At 42.6% G+C, this 16828-nt stretch overlaps 1 protein-coding gene and 1 long non-coding RNA gene across 7 annotated transcripts in view; one reads left to right on the top strand and one right to left on the bottom strand.

Moving 5' to 3' along the window:
- Positions 1–9816, bottom strand: part of SFSWAP (splicing factor SWAP) — a 76890-nt gene extending 67074 nt beyond the window's left edge. For 3 of the 6 annotated variants that reach the window (XR_011646464.1, XM_004484312.4, XM_004484311.4), the window contains exons 1-4: positions 9437–9804; positions 6706–6875; positions 5990–6121; positions 4074–4159 (exon numbers count right to left, since the gene is read on the bottom strand). Coding sequence is in view for 5 of the 6 variants with exons in the window: in XM_004484312.4 (XP_004484369.1) it covers positions 4074–4159; positions 5990–6121; positions 6706–6875; positions 9437–9654 (606 nt within the window). In the remaining variant the exon portion in view is untranslated. Of the gene's footprint in view, positions 1–4073; positions 4160–5989; positions 6122–6705; positions 6906–9436 lie in introns of those variants that run through there. The other 3 variants (XM_071209735.1, XM_071209734.1, XM_004484313.5) reach the window with 2 other exon arrangements.
- A 229-nt stretch (positions 9817–10045) lies between these two features.
- LOC131274548 (uncharacterized) lies at positions 10046–13136 on the top strand. The gene is made up of 2 exons (XR_009181773.2): positions 10046–10157; positions 10558–13136. It is a non-coding gene; the product is annotated as an uncharacterized lncRNA (long non-coding RNA).
- The last annotated feature ends 3692 nt before the right edge of the window (positions 13137–16828 follow it).

A 16828-nucleotide genomic window follows, 5' to 3' on the forward strand; every position in this document is an offset into this window, starting at 1 on the left:
ACAACTGAACATGTCTGTACACTGCTTAGATAATGTATTCGCTGTAAAGATCTATATGATCTGGGATTTGTTTTTATTTTGAAATGAGGATTTTTTTGTTTGCAAGTTCAGTAAAAACTAAAAAATGTTTCTGTAAAGGAAATGAGATGCTTTTAAACAACAAAAAAAATGCCTCGGCTACTCACTATGAAATCACAGTCTCCCCATTTTTTTTTCTTTTTATTTCTTTTTAATTTTTTTAGGAGGTGCTGGGGAGATTGAAGCTGGGACCTCGTACATGGAAAGCAGGTGCTTAACCACTGAGCTACACCCACTCTCCTCTTCCCAATTTTTAAATAGACTTAAGTCATTTGGTAGGATTCCATCGCAAATCATTTTAGATTTAGTATTATAACTTTTCTCCAGCTTTCGTTTGGTTTAAATTTCTTTTCATCTCACTCATCTGAAGGGCATCTTTCTTCTTTGAACAACTGTCAGCCACAAGACCTGGCACCACGGCTGCCAGGACTCAGTCTTCTAACTCCAGGATCACTGATGTCACAGCCGGGACCAGGATCCGGTCTTCTGACTCTCACCAGCACTGATGTCAGCAGAGATGGTGTGAGAATGACGGTGTCACAGGGTTGCAGAAAGGAAATTTTTAAGAAAAACCTCTGTGAACCAGATGGACTGATCCCTGGAGAGCACCAGGCTGTGGGAGGTCCATGGTCTGCTGAGCCTCTCTGGTCTCTGCCCACCTGTACAAGTTATTTGTGTGTGGGTGTGTGTGCGCGCGTGCACGCTTCCTCTCTCAATCTTATTTATGTACCCTTTTTTCTCTCTCTCTGTCCAAGAGAAAGGAAAACTTACTGATAATTCTTTAAATAGTACAATCTATTCATTTATAGTATGTCAGAATAAAAGAACATTTGTGTGAAAACACTGCCAGGAAAAAATATACAAAAAATTTAAACAGATATGTAAAACATATGCTATTTAAACTGTGCAAGACATGCATGATTACAGAAGTTTTAAAATTTACTCTATAACTACAATTACCAAAACCATACAAAACATCAAAAAGGAAAACTACAGAACAATTTTACTGAGGCAAACATCTTAAATAAAACATCCTGGATCCTTGATGACACTGGCGAATACCAGTGACTTCACTTACATGTACTTTACATACACCAATTTGTTTAATCTCCATAGGAAACTGCAGCAGAGAAGACAGTCACCTGCCACCACCACAAGGCTTGAGAGGCCCTCAAGGGTCATGGATGGAACAGAACCTCTGCTGCCACACGGCTCCTAACAGCCACTGAAAGACATCAAGGCCTATGGCTCCTCTTCCCTGGCTAGAACAGGTGCTCCACTAGAGCAGGAAGTGGGGAATTTCTCACTAGTGCATCACAAGCGTCCTCAACACCTACTATGGAACTAAAATATTTGTCTTTTGAGTATGAGACCACATAAAAAGTCCAAGTGACTCAAGTGAAAACAAGGGCCAGATGGAGATGGTTATAAAAATTACTTGTACATTCATGCACCAGCATTACCTGCTTTCCTGTATACCTGCACCACCTGTACCATCTGCTCTGCTGTATGCTTGCCTTATCTGTACTCCTGTACACCCAAATCATCTGCTCTGCTATCCACCTGCATCACCTGCACTGAATGCTTCTTCCCCACTGTCCCAACTTCCTCAGTGTGAATGTCTTTCAAACTGACAGGAGCTAAGACAGAAGAATTAAAGCAGCAAGGGGCTGGGAAAGGAAAAGCAAAAAGACCAACAGATCAGAGTGGAGCAAGAAACAGACCTTTGCCTAGAACAGGAATTTAGTATAGGAAGTGCTATCACTTCAGATCAGTGGGGAAATAACAGGTATTCAAGAAATGTTGTCTGGATGACTGACTGAACTTAAAGAGGAGAAAAAAAATTAAACACGCCCTTCACCTAGGGCCCCACATCAACATGAGACTGATTCACTGCAAGTCAAATACAAGAAGGAACTGCAGAAGCACCAGGAGATGGAAGAAATCAGTGTCCACTCTACGGTGCTGCTTCTCCCATAGCCAGGATCCATGGGTCCAGGAATCAAGGAGTGGAAACGGGAGTGGCACCACTCACTATTACCCCTACTAGAAAAATGTTTACTTCCAGTCCTGCAGTACAGTTGAATATTGTTAGGAAGAAATATAGATATACATGCATGTCTGTTATTGTTTTTATTTAGAGACTAAATATGATTTAAGGTAATATGTATGGTTGCCAAGTTGAAAAGAGATAGACTGTGATGGTCAGGCTAATGTGTCAACTTGGCCAGGTAATTTTGCCCAGTTGTTTAGTCAAGCAAGCACTGGACTAACTGTAATATAAGGACATGTATGGACTTTAATCATCTGTGAGTTTACTGCAAAGATGGCTGATTACATCTACATCAACCAGGGAGATGGCCATCAGCAATGTGTATTGCTCATTAATAAAACAACAGAATTCTATGATATATACCTCTATGCTTATATTTGTGCAAAAAATTTAAAAATAATCTTTCATACTAAAAATAAATAAAATAAAATTCCAGGTAATCAGCCTGAAAGCTTTTATCATTAAACATACATGAGGGAGAACTGTAATTTTTAAGTCTTAATTTCAGTGGGTCTCCTATGAGGAACAAATAGCGTATTTCAGAACAAGCAGGAACACAGTAACTAGCAATACATTAAAATATATAACTACAAGTCTTAGGATAATGACAATACATGCAGCCTTAATAGCACAATGATGAATGGTATAAACAGGTGAAGGCAAATGTAGCTAATAATTATAGAGGGACAAAAACAAAGACATTTCACCTCTATCGGTAAGAACAAAGAGGAGGAGAGGGAAGGGTGCATAACTGAATGCAGGAGGGGAGAAGGGAGGAAAGGCAGGAGGCAGAGCTGTGCTGTCCAAATCTCTCCCTTTATATAAACATGAAGAGCAAGGACTGTCAAATTCATGCAGAATGAACTCAAGAGAGTAGAGGGTGACAGAGGAGTGAATGCAGGAGAGATTCTTTCAACAAGTTGTTTTCCAGCCCTCTACTGTATACCCAATGATTCTTTATGCAGGACATAAACAAGAAAACTCTATAACACATTTCTAAAATGCCTGTGATGCAATTAGGCAAATGTTAAAACCTTTATCCTCAGCATGAACAGCCCTCCCAAGTATGTACGCTCAACAAGATATTCCAAATGCCTTTTAGAAGCCTAAACATCCCCTCAAGCATGCGCCAGCAGCCAGCGTAGGGTTCAGGCCATGGGTTCGAGTTCCTGCATGGCGGTGAGCCGAATCCTGGGCTCAGCCTCTTACCTGGGCAGGGACAAGAACAGCAGCATTCCTGCTTGCTTCAGGCTGTTAGCAGTAAGTGAGGCAACGCAGGAAGAGCACCCAGCACAGTGCCAGAAGGCAGAGAAGGAGGAAAACATGCAACCACAAACCGTGTTTTGGGGCATGGCATCCGCTGCGCCCTGACTTTACGTGGTGGAACTGTTACAGGGGATGAGAGCAATGCTGCAACAGGGTCACTGGCTACAGAGCAGGAGGAGGAACCCCACAGTGGTCCTCACCAGGGAAAGGGCGGCCCGAGCACAGCCCAGGGCTGACCAGGAGGAAGCAGTCCAGATGGGAACACGAGCACCAAGGTAACAAGGAAAAGACGGAGCTAAATACCCAGAAAAAGCCGAAACCGAGTGGGCGCAAAGCTGGCCCAAGTGAGGCTGCTTTTACATCTACAATGCGGCTGGATGCTCGCCCTCTCACCACCAGTTCCGACTGTTTTCCATGTGCTCCAAAACGTATCCACCTCCTCAAGTCCCTGATACTCAAGACTATTTCTTTGCTATAATTCTCCCATCTCCTTTTAGAGAAAATAAGTAGCATGTGAATTCTTATCCGTTAACAAATTTACAAATGATTTAAAGCATTATATACCTACAAAGCAATTATGATTTTTACTGAGTTCTCAAAAATGATGCACAGTAATAATAAACAATAACAATGGGGATGATTAATAATAGTATTTACGAAGTAGAACTACACATACCAGTTCCACGTCAGGGGGTACGTTCAATCCTAAAGGGGCAATGAAAGGTTCTTCATTTTCCTCTGAATTTTCAGTCTCATTTTTTTCTATATAAAAATGAAATATGAAACTTTAAAGTGGTGACAGGCAAGAAGGCACCTGCAAAAGTAAGCAGTAACTGAGGGAAGAGAAGTGGTCGGCATTACCTGATTCTTTACTTCTCCTGCTCTCATCACTTCTACAAACACTTTCTAATTTTCTCCTCTATTCCACCATGTATAAGTAAAATCCCCTCACCAAATTCGTAAGAGGGGATGACACAGCACAAAGAGCAAAGAAACTAGAGTCTAGTAAGAGTCTGACACTCCACCCTGCCACTTACTAGCTCTAAGACCCTGGGCAAGTCCCTTCGTAGCTCTGCCTCAGTTTCCTCATCTGTAAAACTGCAGTCATGTCATTTATTCCCAGGCCTCTCAGAGACAGCCTGTGTGAATGTTTCTACCATGATGCCTACACTCAGCAGCTACTCAGCAAATGTTCATTTCTCTTCCCTTCCTAGACTTTACACGTATTTAATTGACATTGCGAAGGCCTCCCTCCGAACCATTTCTGCAGACACCTGATGACGGTATCAGGAATAACACAAGAACACAAGGTACTCCGTCAATAGACAACTGATTTCCATCATTAAACCATAAAATTTCTGGGCGAGATTGTCAAAATTTCTCCACCCAAGCAAACTACCTTTCTCACATAAATAATCAGGTGTTTTTCCATTTCCATTTTCTCAGTTAACAGTTCATTTAACAAACAGTTGTCTACTATGTACTAAACAAGATATTGTTAAATTCTATCATTCTGCATTCTAGGTACCCAAATATACCTTAGTAAGTGAGGAGATGATTTTAAAACATATAGTGAAGTGTATGAAAATACAGCAGAAAATTTACAAAAACTAACTTAAGGATTTCAGCATCTATTTAGGTTTTTATTCTTAAAAAGATGACATTAAATAAACAAACATTACATTTTCATTAAAGTGTTTCTATGATATATAGTGAAGGTTGACGAAATAAACAACATGCAAAAATTTCCTGTAAAACCTAGTTTTTCTGTGTAACTAAGGGAGAATTTTTTTTTTCTTCAAGGAGGTACTGGGGATTGAACCTGGGACCTCATAAATTCAAAGCAGACACTTAACCACTAAGCTACACTCAGCTCCACAAGGAAGAATTTTAAGCAGGTTTCATTGTACATAAAAGCAGAGGTATTCTAGCCTAGTGAGACAGGGTGGTTGGTTTGTTAAGACAAATTCCTACTAAGGAAGCATTAGCACTGTCTCAGGGGCTTCTTGTACCTGCTGCTCTCTCCTGAGAACAGAGGTGAGAGAAGAGGGATTTACTAGCTCCCAGCAATTTCCTGTCCTCAGCAGCCTACCACACAGCCTGCCAGCAATCGCATGACAGGCACAGCTGGGAGGCACCAGAGGGCAGTTGCAGATCTTCCACTGGCAAAATGCCAAGTCATGACATAGTTCCTGAAACCTTTGCGAATGAGGCCAGAGGTATATATGTAAAGATACAACTTTTACTATATCTTCCTAAAATGAGAAAGTCACTGAAACTTTATTCAAGCAGTCTTTCCTTAACATTAAGTTGCTTGTGTTATCAATCTGGAAATAGAGAATCCAGAGTGAGGAATTTTCTGTTATCCAAATCAAAGAGAAATAAATAAAAAGGCAACCTGACCCAACACAGGTAAGAGAAAGTCTGTACTCACTTTCCATCTCCACCAACAATTCTTTCTAATTCTTAGCCTGGTTTTACCATAAGGAATACCTTCTTACGCTCACTATGTTTACTATGTTTCTTTTTGCAGGGACAGTACAATTTTGGAGTGTCCAGAAATGGGTTTTGGAGACCTGGCTCCCCACTTACCTCTCTGTTTAGAAGGTTCCTCTTCCTCTGTTGGCTCTGATGGGTCATAATAATCACTGCCATAAGTGAATCCCACTGCATTATAGCTCCCATCCTCTGCTAGTGCTTCACTCAGTCGCTTGTATTCTTCCTCTTGAATAAAAATGAGAATTTTATTAACAGAAATGGAAACTTATTGAGAAAGAAGTTTATACATTTCTAAAAGTTGTAGCTATCAGTAAAGCATACAACATACTTTTTCAACCTCTCTTTGAGGTGGAAATATTTTTAAAACTTCGCACTTTACATCTATCAATATGTACTTTTGCCAGTACATGTTTACCCACAGACAGCAGAATACACGTCTTTTGTGGAAAATTTCTTCCTGCTGAGAAAATTTGTGGATTAAGAACTGTATTAAAGATTTGTTAAGGAAAACACAAGAACATCAATTTTAATGTATACGATACTGTTAAAGAAGAACAGTTAAAGAGTGTGATTTTTGTATTTTCAAATCCCAGTCTGCCCTCAAAAGCTGGGAAAAGTCTCTGTGGCTCTATATATAAACTATCCTGAGGTCCTCCCAGATACGCAAAGACTCCTGCTTTTCCAATCCACTGGGTACTGTCAAGATAATATCAGAAAGAGTGAGTATAAAAAATGAATGGGAGTAAATTTTAAACACTTAAATTTTTTTAAAAAGTTTGTTGCTTAAGTAAGTTTTTCTTGAGCAGTACCTTGCCTTGCCTCCTCCTCAAGCAAGTCCGTATGCAAGGCTAAATACCTCTCTTCATCACACAGGGCATCTATTCGTGCCTCCTCTTCAGAGAGCTGGTAGTCTCTGTTCCAGGTGGAATACTCAGCGTCATACTCAGACAGGTCATGCAGGTGACCACGCCCATCGTATCTGGAATATGAACAACATGGTCAACGGAAGGAAATCCAAGGCTAAGCGTGTGCGTGTGACATTTTATTTGCATACTTACCAGTTAAAATAAAGAAATAAAAACATTAAAACAAATAGACAAACTCCTCTCTGAATTATATTAATTTGGCTAGACATAGCTCACCTACTTTTAAATTCAATTCATCGTAACAAAGTCTAAATTCCTTCTACAATATATTAAAACTTATAATTAAAGGCAAACAATCCTTGAATAGCATAAATGGCATCCACTTCACTGGCAATTCTTACCGGTTATGGTATGGCTAACCATTCAATGCCATTTGCAAAAAAATTTTCTTTTCTGAAAAGTCAAACATCATAGCTTACATTCACACAAACCCGAATACATAAATACCTATCCGTAAGAACCAAACGGTCGAAATTTCCTCGCTTCTTTCTGCTAGTCCCGAACTCTCAGGAGAGATCTTCACCAAAGAAACTTGCGTCCATTGGAGGTAAAATCTTGGCTAGGCTCGCCCCCTAGCCACTTGGCTGAGGAAATAAGTTCTGGGTTATGTGATAGAGAGACATACATACATAGGAACAGTAACATATACATGCAATTTAAGGAGGTTCACTGGAAACTGAGCAAAACTATTAGAAGATGAAATATAAATATTATCTTCTAAACTTTTTTACCCCCAGGAAAATAACATACATGTAGACACATCCATATTTCTCTTGCCTGGACCTATAGGTACTTTAGCCAAATTAAGAATAAAAACAGTACCTTCTGCTACACTTTCAACATAAAAGAGAATGAACATGCTAACTGTCAGTGAGCAAGTGTCAGATAACAAGATGAGCGAGTTAGTGAATTTTACTTACAACACTCATTCAGAGTTGAGACAAAAAATCCAGAGACAAAAGTCTGCCTAATATTTTAATGCTGACGTTTGTAGTGGGGACCAAAAATATTCAAGTTAAAAAAAGACATTTATAGGATAAAAAGCCCAAAACTCCAGAGTAGCCAAGTTATTACATTTTATTTAATTTCAAGATCAATTTTACTTTGATGTAAACCTCCTTAACTTACAAATGCAGCTCATTATTTAAAAATATCACACATATACTTTTATAGAGTTTGCACCCCACCAGTTTTAGAAGACTTAAGTCACGTACAGAATGATATGGAAAAGCATATAAAGAGTTCAGTCTTTGCTGTTTACTAAACTTTAATAAATATCACAAGCGACATTTTGGAACAGCAAGCTGCCTGGTACCTCAGGCAACATCACTCCACATAACAGTGGTTTAGAAGCACAGCGTGTTTGAGCAGAGCGTGGAAGCGTCAGAGTCGGATCTGACCTTATCTGGCAGCCCTCCCTTCACAAGTCCTTGTTTTCTAGACCTAACTCCAAATGGAAACGTTGGGGATGGAAAAGGCCTATTTGGTCATTACTGTGGTCCATTCTGGCCAACTCAGGAGGCATCCCTAAAGTCATGCTCCAGGGCTGTGTAGAATCCAGTTTTAATGGTCTCAAACGATGGGCTTCCTTCACTTGGAGAGACTATTCCACAGCTTAATGGTTGGTCACGGTTAAGTTCAGTCCGGGCCCCAGAAGTGGTGTTGCCAAACCAGTAGGGAAAAAACAACAACAACACAAAACAACCCCGGGGAGAAGAAAAGATGGACTGGAAAAAAGGAGGGTGGGGGAAGGGGAGCAAACAATCTATATCATGCCATGCCATCCTTTTCAAATCGTTATTCCCAGTTAGGAATTCTCAGTTCTGGGACCCCTCTGTCCGTATCGCGGGACACCTCTAAGGGTGGTAACTAAAGCACTTGAAGAGCAACAACACGCCTGGACCCAGCTCCCACCTTCAGTGTCAAGGCCGTGGAACCAGTCCTCAGAACACTACCTCTAGGAGCAACCGGCCTCGGCACGAAGTCACTGGTTGCCAATTTAACTGCGAGTTCACCCACTGCCCGGGCCTGTCAAACCCGGACTATCACTGGGGGAGGGGGAGTCAAATGCCACGCCGGCCAAGCACCAGCGCTCCACTGAGGAAGACGCCGGAAGCGTGAGAGGCTCGAGGCTAACGCACAGCGTCCAAGAGAGGCTTCTAACCTCAGCCTCGGTGAGCGGCGTTTCGGGGGAATAAAAGCGCGCCTCCCGGGTTGCCCTCCCGCCGCCCGGATCGGCGTGTAGGAAAGCAGCGCACGACCCCTCGGGGGCGGGGGGCGGCCGACCCCAGAGCACGGGTCAGGAGGGGGCACCGGCAGCGTCCACCGCGCGGGACCGCCACCTGGGCGAAGGGTTGGAAGGGGCTGCGGGAGCAGAGACGATCCCTCCGGCGACGGACGCGGCCCGCAATTCCAGCCGGTGCCTTAGGGCGGGTTCCACCGTCACCCCCACCCTCCAAAACACCAGGAGAATGTGAGGAGAGGGGTGGAGAGCCCCTCCGGATCCCCGCTGGCTCCAGAAAACCCCTTTTTAGTCCTGGCCATCAAGTCAACATCAGACGAAATCAAGCGGGTGAGGGAAGGGGAGGGTCGGCGGGTGCGGGGAGGAACCGACCTGTCGATGAGGATCTTGTGGTCACCCATCCAGGGGATGAGATGCTGTCCCTGTTCCTGAGCCAGGGCCCGCTCGTCATCCCGGAACAGCTTGCAGGCGTAGCCGAAAACCAGAAGCTCCACTCTGTTCCCCCCACCGCCGGCACCGCTAGGCCCGGCCTCCTCCTTCGCGTTGCTTTTCCTCTCGGCTTTGGCGCGGCCTCCGCCCGCGCCGTACATGACAGCGTCCCCGGCTTCCAGGCTGATCCTCTTCTGCGCCGCGCTGATGTCCCCGATGCCTTGGTCTGGCCTACCCCCTCAGTCAAATGTGCCGCATCCCAGTACCAGCCTCAGCACCGCCGCCATAGCGGGCCACAAAATGGAGGAAACACCACTTCCGGTAAGAGGAGGACTACACTTCCGGCAAGAGGGTTCGGCAGATTCGCTACCGCTCCGAGCCGTGCGAACTGCAGAGCAATATTTAGGTCTTTGTTTTCCGCGTTCGGATGAGACTCCATGGTGGAGAATGCTGTGGGCAGAGGAGATTATATTTTGTGTTTTCGTTTTCTCGGGCGCTGTCAATGATGGTTACGAAAGTGCGAAGTCGAACGGCACGCGGGCTTCCAGTGCAGCCGCGCTGAGGCTTGGGTTGAATCCCAGCGAAGGAATTCCCCGGCCGAGCGTTTGGCGCCGTGCTGCCGATTCCTGTGCTCCGGGAAGAGCGTGGCGCTCCCAGACAGCCTGTGTGTGTGTATCTGCGTGGCGGCGCGTGGCGGCCGCCTTTTCCCGCGCGTGGGAAGGCCTCGCGGCCCGCGCCGAGCCCCGCGCGGTCCTCGCCGGGCCCCCGCCCCCGCGCCGGGGCGCTGCCGTGGGGTGGGGGCGCCGGGCCGGGCGCTGCGCGGCGCGAGTCGCCGCCCTGGCCTCTTGAACCTCGTCGCCCCCCGCGGACGGCTCCCGCTGACCAGCGCGCGGGGCGGAGGGCTCGAGACCCTGCGCGGGGGCGGAGGTCGGGGCCGTGGGGCAGGCCGCAGCCTGCGGGACGGGCCGAGTGGGCTCGCTGTGATGTTGCTCGTTGTTTTTCCTCTTGAGCTCAGTTTTCCCATCTGTGGCTCAGTAGGGTTTTTTTTTTTTTGGAGGTAACAGGAATTGAACCCGGGACCTCCTATCTGGGAAGCAGACTTTCAGTCACTGAGCTACATCCGCTCCCCACGTTAGGGTTTTTAAAGGCCTTATTGAAACATCGTCCTTAACGTGGCCCTGCTGGCATGTCTGAAAACACCACCACCTCAGGGCGTCATGTGCCGACCTCCCCCTGGAAATGAGTTCGGAGAGTCTTGTGGGACGATGGCAGCGTGGGAAGCTTCAGGAAGCAGTGGAGTAACTATTGAACTGACAGGAACTGTCTGAATCAACTGTTTTGAAACTCTGGAGTCTGCTGGAACACCACACATCTGGGAAAGAGCTGGAGGAAGAGGCCAGTAAATTGTAAATACTAGCGAATTTCACCGTAACCTGCAGTCACCGCCATCCCTTATCCCCCAGCTGCTTGGCAGGCAGGAGTAGGTGCTGCAGCCTGGCCTGGTGCTTCCTGATGTGCAGGGAGACCCGTAAAGACGGGCCTCAAAAGCCAGGCGTGCGATGTGATTGCTGGTCTCTGCTTCTGTTATCTGCTTCATATTGTTGGGGGCCTGGCTCTTTAGGCAAAAGCTGCAGAAGAGTCTGAAAGAGGCAGGTCTCTATTCCCCCGCCCCCGCATTTCTCTTTCCATCCCCCATTTGGAAGCAAGTGTAGTTTAGAAAAGATGCAAATTGACTTCAGCCCTCAGCAACAAAAATCTTAGCAGTGTCAGAGGAGTGGGAGAACTAGGTTCCCACAGTTATAACAACACGATACTCAGAATATCCAGTTTGCAACAAAAATTACAAAACACAAAGAAAGAGGAAAATATGGGCCATTCACAGGAAAGAATGAATTTGCCGGAACTATCCCTGAGGAAAGGTTTGAAATCAACTTTCTTAAATATGTTCAATGAGCTAAAGAAAATTAGGAAACCATTGTCTGAACAGAATAAAGAGATAGATAAAAAAAGAAATGTTGGAGCTGTAAATCTAACAAATGTTCTGCCACGGCGTGGTGTGTTGGTGAAGGGGTGTTGTGTGGGAATTCCACACATGAGAATATTGTTTTGTAAGTTCACCACTTCTGTAATAAGAATATATTTTAAAAATAATAGGGTAGGTTGGGGAAAAATACACCAAATGTAAGATATGGACTATAGTTAGTAGTAATATTTTGACAGTATTCTTTCATAATTTGTAACAAATGTTTCACAACAATGCAAGGTATTGGTGGTAGGGTGATGTTTGGGGCCCCTGTATGTGTTATGCATGTTTGTTTTGTAAGTTCACAACTTTTATTATACACTTGCTGTTTATGTATGTTGATGTGTGAATGATATACTTCAATAAATTTTTTTTTTAAATAAATAAATTGAAAAACAGACAGATTCAACAGTAGATTTGAACAGGTAAGAGAAAGGGTCAGCAAACTTGAAGACAAGATCATTGGCATCCAGTGTGAAGAGCAGAAAGAAAAAAGTGCATAAAAATAAACAGCCCGGACCTGTGGGACACCATCAAGCATATCAACTCAGGCATCAGTAGAGGCCAGAAAGACAAGAGAGATGAAGGGCCAAAAAAGTATTTGAAGAAATAATGGCTGAAAACTTCCTAAATCTGAAGAAAGACATAGATATACACATCTTGGAAGCTCAGCAAATTCCAAACAGAATAGACTCTAAGAGATCTACACTAAAACATTATAGTGAAACTGATAAAATCCAAAGAGAAAGAAGATTTTGAAAGCAGCAGGAGAGAAGTGACTTGTCACATACAAGGGATCCCCAGTAAGATTAACAGATTCCTCAACAAATACCATGGATGCCAGAAGAGAGTGGGATGGCATATTCTTTAAAGAACAGTTAAGTTGTCAACCAAGAATTCTATATCCAGCAAAATTATCTTTTAAAAATGAAGGCGAGGCCAGAAGTGGCTCAAGCAGTCGAGTGCCCACCTCCTACTTGTGAGATCCTGGGTCTGGTTCCCAGAGCCTCTTAGAAAAACAAAAACGGCAGGCAAAACATGAAAAAAACCTCAGGGAAGCCAGTATGACACAGTGGTTGAGTGCTGCCTTCCCACATACGAGGCCCCAGATTCAATCCCGTGCCCCTGGTACCTGAAAAAAAAAATGAAAGTGAGATATTTACAGATAAACAAAAGCTGAAAAAGTTCATAAACAGAAGACCTGCCCTACAAGAAATGCTAAAGGGAGTCCTTCAGGCTGAAATAAAAGGATACTAGACAGTAACTTGAAGCTATAAGAAGAAATAAAGAACTTTGATAAAGGTGAATATAACATCCTGTATTATTGAACTTTTGACTTGTAACTGCTTTCCCCTCCCCATATGACTTAAAGGCAAATGTGTAAAGCCATATTTAAAAGCTATGTGAATGGACATACGATCTTACAGATTATATTGTCTTAGATGATATCTGAGACAATGGTAATATATAGGGTGAGGGACAGCTCTATAGGCGTAGAGAGCTTGTATACTACTGAAACTAGGTTGGTACTAGTTAAACTAAGTAGTTTTTAGTTTAAGATGTACATTGTAATTACAAAGGTAACCACTATGAAAATAAAAAGTATAGAGAAAAGAAAAAGGAAGGGAATCAAAAAAAGCAACTAAATTATTTTTTAAAAGGCAGTAATGGAGTAATTGAGGAACCAAAAAATACATGTAAAAATACAGAGACAAAAAGCTAAATTGTAGAAGTAAATCTTTCCTTCCTGTTACTATCTTAAAATGTCAGTGGATTAAATTCCCACTGCAGAGATTGGTAGGTTGGATGAAAATACGTGATCCATCTATATACTTTCTATAAGAGACTCACTTTAGGTACAAAGACACAAAGAGGTTGCAAGTAAAAGTGTGAAAAAAGATATTCTATGCAAACAGCAATCAAAAGATTCAGGGAACAGATACAGCTCAAGCAGTTGAACATCTTCTTTCCACATGGAAAGGGAGATCCTAGGTTCCATTCCTGGTTGCCTCCTAAAAACAAAGACAAACAACAAACAAACAAACATTTGGAAAAAAAACCCACCCAACTCGGGAGCTGATGTCGCTCAGTGGTTGAGCACTGGATTCCCACTTAGGAGGTCCTGGGTTCAGTCTCCGGCCCCGGTACTTCAAAAAAGGAAAAGGAAAAAGAGATCCAGAGTAGCCATATTACTGTCAGACAAAATAAACTAAGTAAAAAGAGATTATGAGAGATAAGAATATTATATATTGATAAAAGGTTTAATCCAGCAAGAAGATTTAACAATTAAAAACATATAAGCACTTCATCACGGAGCCCCAAAATATATGAAATGAATATTGACAGAATTGAAGGGAGAAATACTTCTACAATAGTGGGAGACTTCAGTACACCACTTCCAGTAACAGATAAAACATTTAAACTGGAGACTAGTAAAAGAAATAGAAGGCTTGAAAAACAGCGTTAACCAGCTAGACCTCGTTCTAGTTCCCGGCTGCTGAAACAAATGGTATGCCATGAGATGGCTTAAGCAACGGTAATGTCCCGGCTCAGTTTCAAGCAGGGGTTCTTAGCCTTTTTGTTGCACGGACCCCTTGCTAGTCAGGTGAAAACCATGGACCCCTACTCAGAATGTAGCAGCTGGTAGTTTTATGACACTCAGCGTCGGCATTCTTTTAAACTTTAGGTTTATTCAAAATTACATCTCACAACTTGCCCATAATTTCGATACCTGATAACCTAACACGGTTTGACATCTGTTCAGTCATTTTCAGCAAACATTTAGAAATTCAAGTTTTCCCATGGCATCATAAAACCTTCTCCACCATCCTTACCAACCTTTTTGCTGGCAGTTTTCCTCTGCACTGAGAACACGCTACATCAAAATGAAAATCATACTGAGTCTATGCTATACTGTGTATTCTTTAATACATCGCACCTTCACTAACACATCTCCATGAGAAAGCTTTTTTGAATTTGCAGTTCAAGCTCATGGACTCCCTGAGACCTTTCTGGACCCCTCGGGGGCCCGTGGACCCCGGTTAAGAACCTCTGGTTCTGAGGCTAGGAGAAATCCAGAGTTGAGTGTCAGCAGTGCGGTGCTTTCTCCCTGCAGCCCGGCATTCCGTGGCTGGCTCTGGTGATCCCGGGGTTCCGTGGCTCTCTGTCACATGGCAGTTCCCCTTTCCCTCTGGGTTTAATTGACTTCCAGCTTCTGGCAGTTCCTGTGGCTTCTTTCTCTGTGGCCTTCTCTGTAAGGCCTCCGATAATAGGATTCGAACCCATCCTGATTCATTTAACCTAGCCTCATCAAAAGGCCCTATTTACAATGGGTGCACACCCACAGGAATGCATTAAGATTAAGAACATGTCTTTCTGTGGTTCATAACTGCAACCCACCAAAGACCTAAGGAACATATAGAAAACCCACCTGACGAGCAGAATACACAGTATTCTCAAGTGTCCATGGAACATTTCCCAGAATAAACCACATGTTCAATCACGAATCAAATCATAATAAATTTAAAAATACTGAAAGCATATGAAATATATTCTCAGATCACAGTGGAATAAACCTAGAAGTCAAGAGTAGAAGCAAAAGTCAAAATTTTACAAATGTGGAAATAAACACTATCAAACAACCAATGAATGGCCCAAAGAAGAATCACAAGGGAAATTAGGAAATACCTTGTGGCAAATGAAGATAAAAACAACATACAAAAAATTATGGTATGTAACAAAAGGAGGAAATTTATAACTGCCTACCTTAAAAAAGAACTCAGGCCACTAATCAATAACCCAGCTCCACACTAAAGACACTAGAGCAAACAGCAAACTAAACCCAGAGTTAGTAGAGGAAGGTAATCATAAAGATTAGAGCAGAATGAGTGATTCAGAGAATAGAAAAGTGGAAACAATGAAACCAAAATTCATTTTTTGAAAAGATCAATAAAATCAACAAACCTTAGCTAAACTGACAAAAGACAAGAGCGTGAACACAAATAACTAAAACTAGGAATGAAACGGGATGTTCCTGCTGACCTTACAGAAATATGAAGGATTATATGCACAACTAAATACACTGACTCGGGAAGAAATAGAAAATCTGAACAGACCTATCACAAGTAGAGATTGAATCAGTAATCAAAAACCTCCCAACAAAGAAAACCCCAGGACTAAACATTCCACCAAACATTTAAAGATTTGACTCCGATCCTTTTCAAACTTTGCCAAAAAATAGGATGCTAGGAGGCCAGTATTACCTGGATACCAAAGCCAGACTTGGACTGTACAAGAAAAGATTACAGGCCCATAACCCTTATAAATAGATGCAAAATTTCCTGAACAATATCCTGGCAAACAAATCCAAAAGTAAATTAAAAGGGTTATACAGCATGACCAAGTGGTATTTATTCCAGAAATGCAAGGGTGGGTCAATAGAAAATGAGCAACAAAAGAAACGATAAATTTTATTTCATCAAAATTAAAAACTTGTGCAGCAAAGGAAATTATTAAGAAAGTAAAAAAGACAACCTACAGAATGGGAGGAAATAGTTTAAAACCTTATCTCAGATAAAGGTTTACTATCCAGAAGATAGAAAGAGCCTTTACAATGCAATAAGAAAGAAACAACCTAATCTGAAAACGGACTAAGGACTTGAATAGATATTTTTCCCAAGAAGATATACAAATGACCAATAAATACATGAAAAGATGCTCAACATCATTACCCATTAGGAAAAGGCAAATTAAAACCACAATGAGCTACCACATCACACAAGGATGGCCAGTATTTTAAACACGGAAAATAAGTATTGGAGATGATATGGAGAAATTGGAATGCCTTGTTGGTGGGAATGTATAATAGTGTAGCCATAGTGGAAAGCAATATGGTAGTGTTGCGGGAAACTGGCTAACCTATTTGTTGCTTCCTGTTACTGTAGATGATGTTGCAATTGCTTCCTGTTGTTGTAAATGTTACCTTATTGTAGATGTTGTAATTGCTTCCTGTTATTGTAAATGTTACAATTGCTTCCTGTTATTGTAAATGTTGCAGTTACTTCTTGTTATTGTAGATGATGTTACAGTTCTGATAGCAAACAGCTGCTCGTTAGGTTTCAAATAAATACAATGTGGAAACTAGGGTTGAGGCTCTCAGTTTCAAAGCTGTGAAGTCCCCTGGTCCAGTCTTTGTTTCCTCTCTTGTGTCTTTCTTTCTGTCCTTTTATTTCTTTAGCTCTGCATCACCTTCCCTTCATGCAGACCTATTGTTGAGCTGGTCTCAGCATCTGGTGCCCGAACAGGGACACAAA

The sequence above is a fragment of the Dasypus novemcinctus genome, chromosome 19 (genome assembly GCF_030445035.2).
Source record: "Dasypus novemcinctus isolate mDasNov1 chromosome 19, mDasNov1.1.hap2, whole genome shotgun sequence".
Lineage (NCBI taxonomy): Eukaryota > Metazoa > Chordata > Mammalia > Cingulata > Dasypodidae > Dasypus > Dasypus novemcinctus.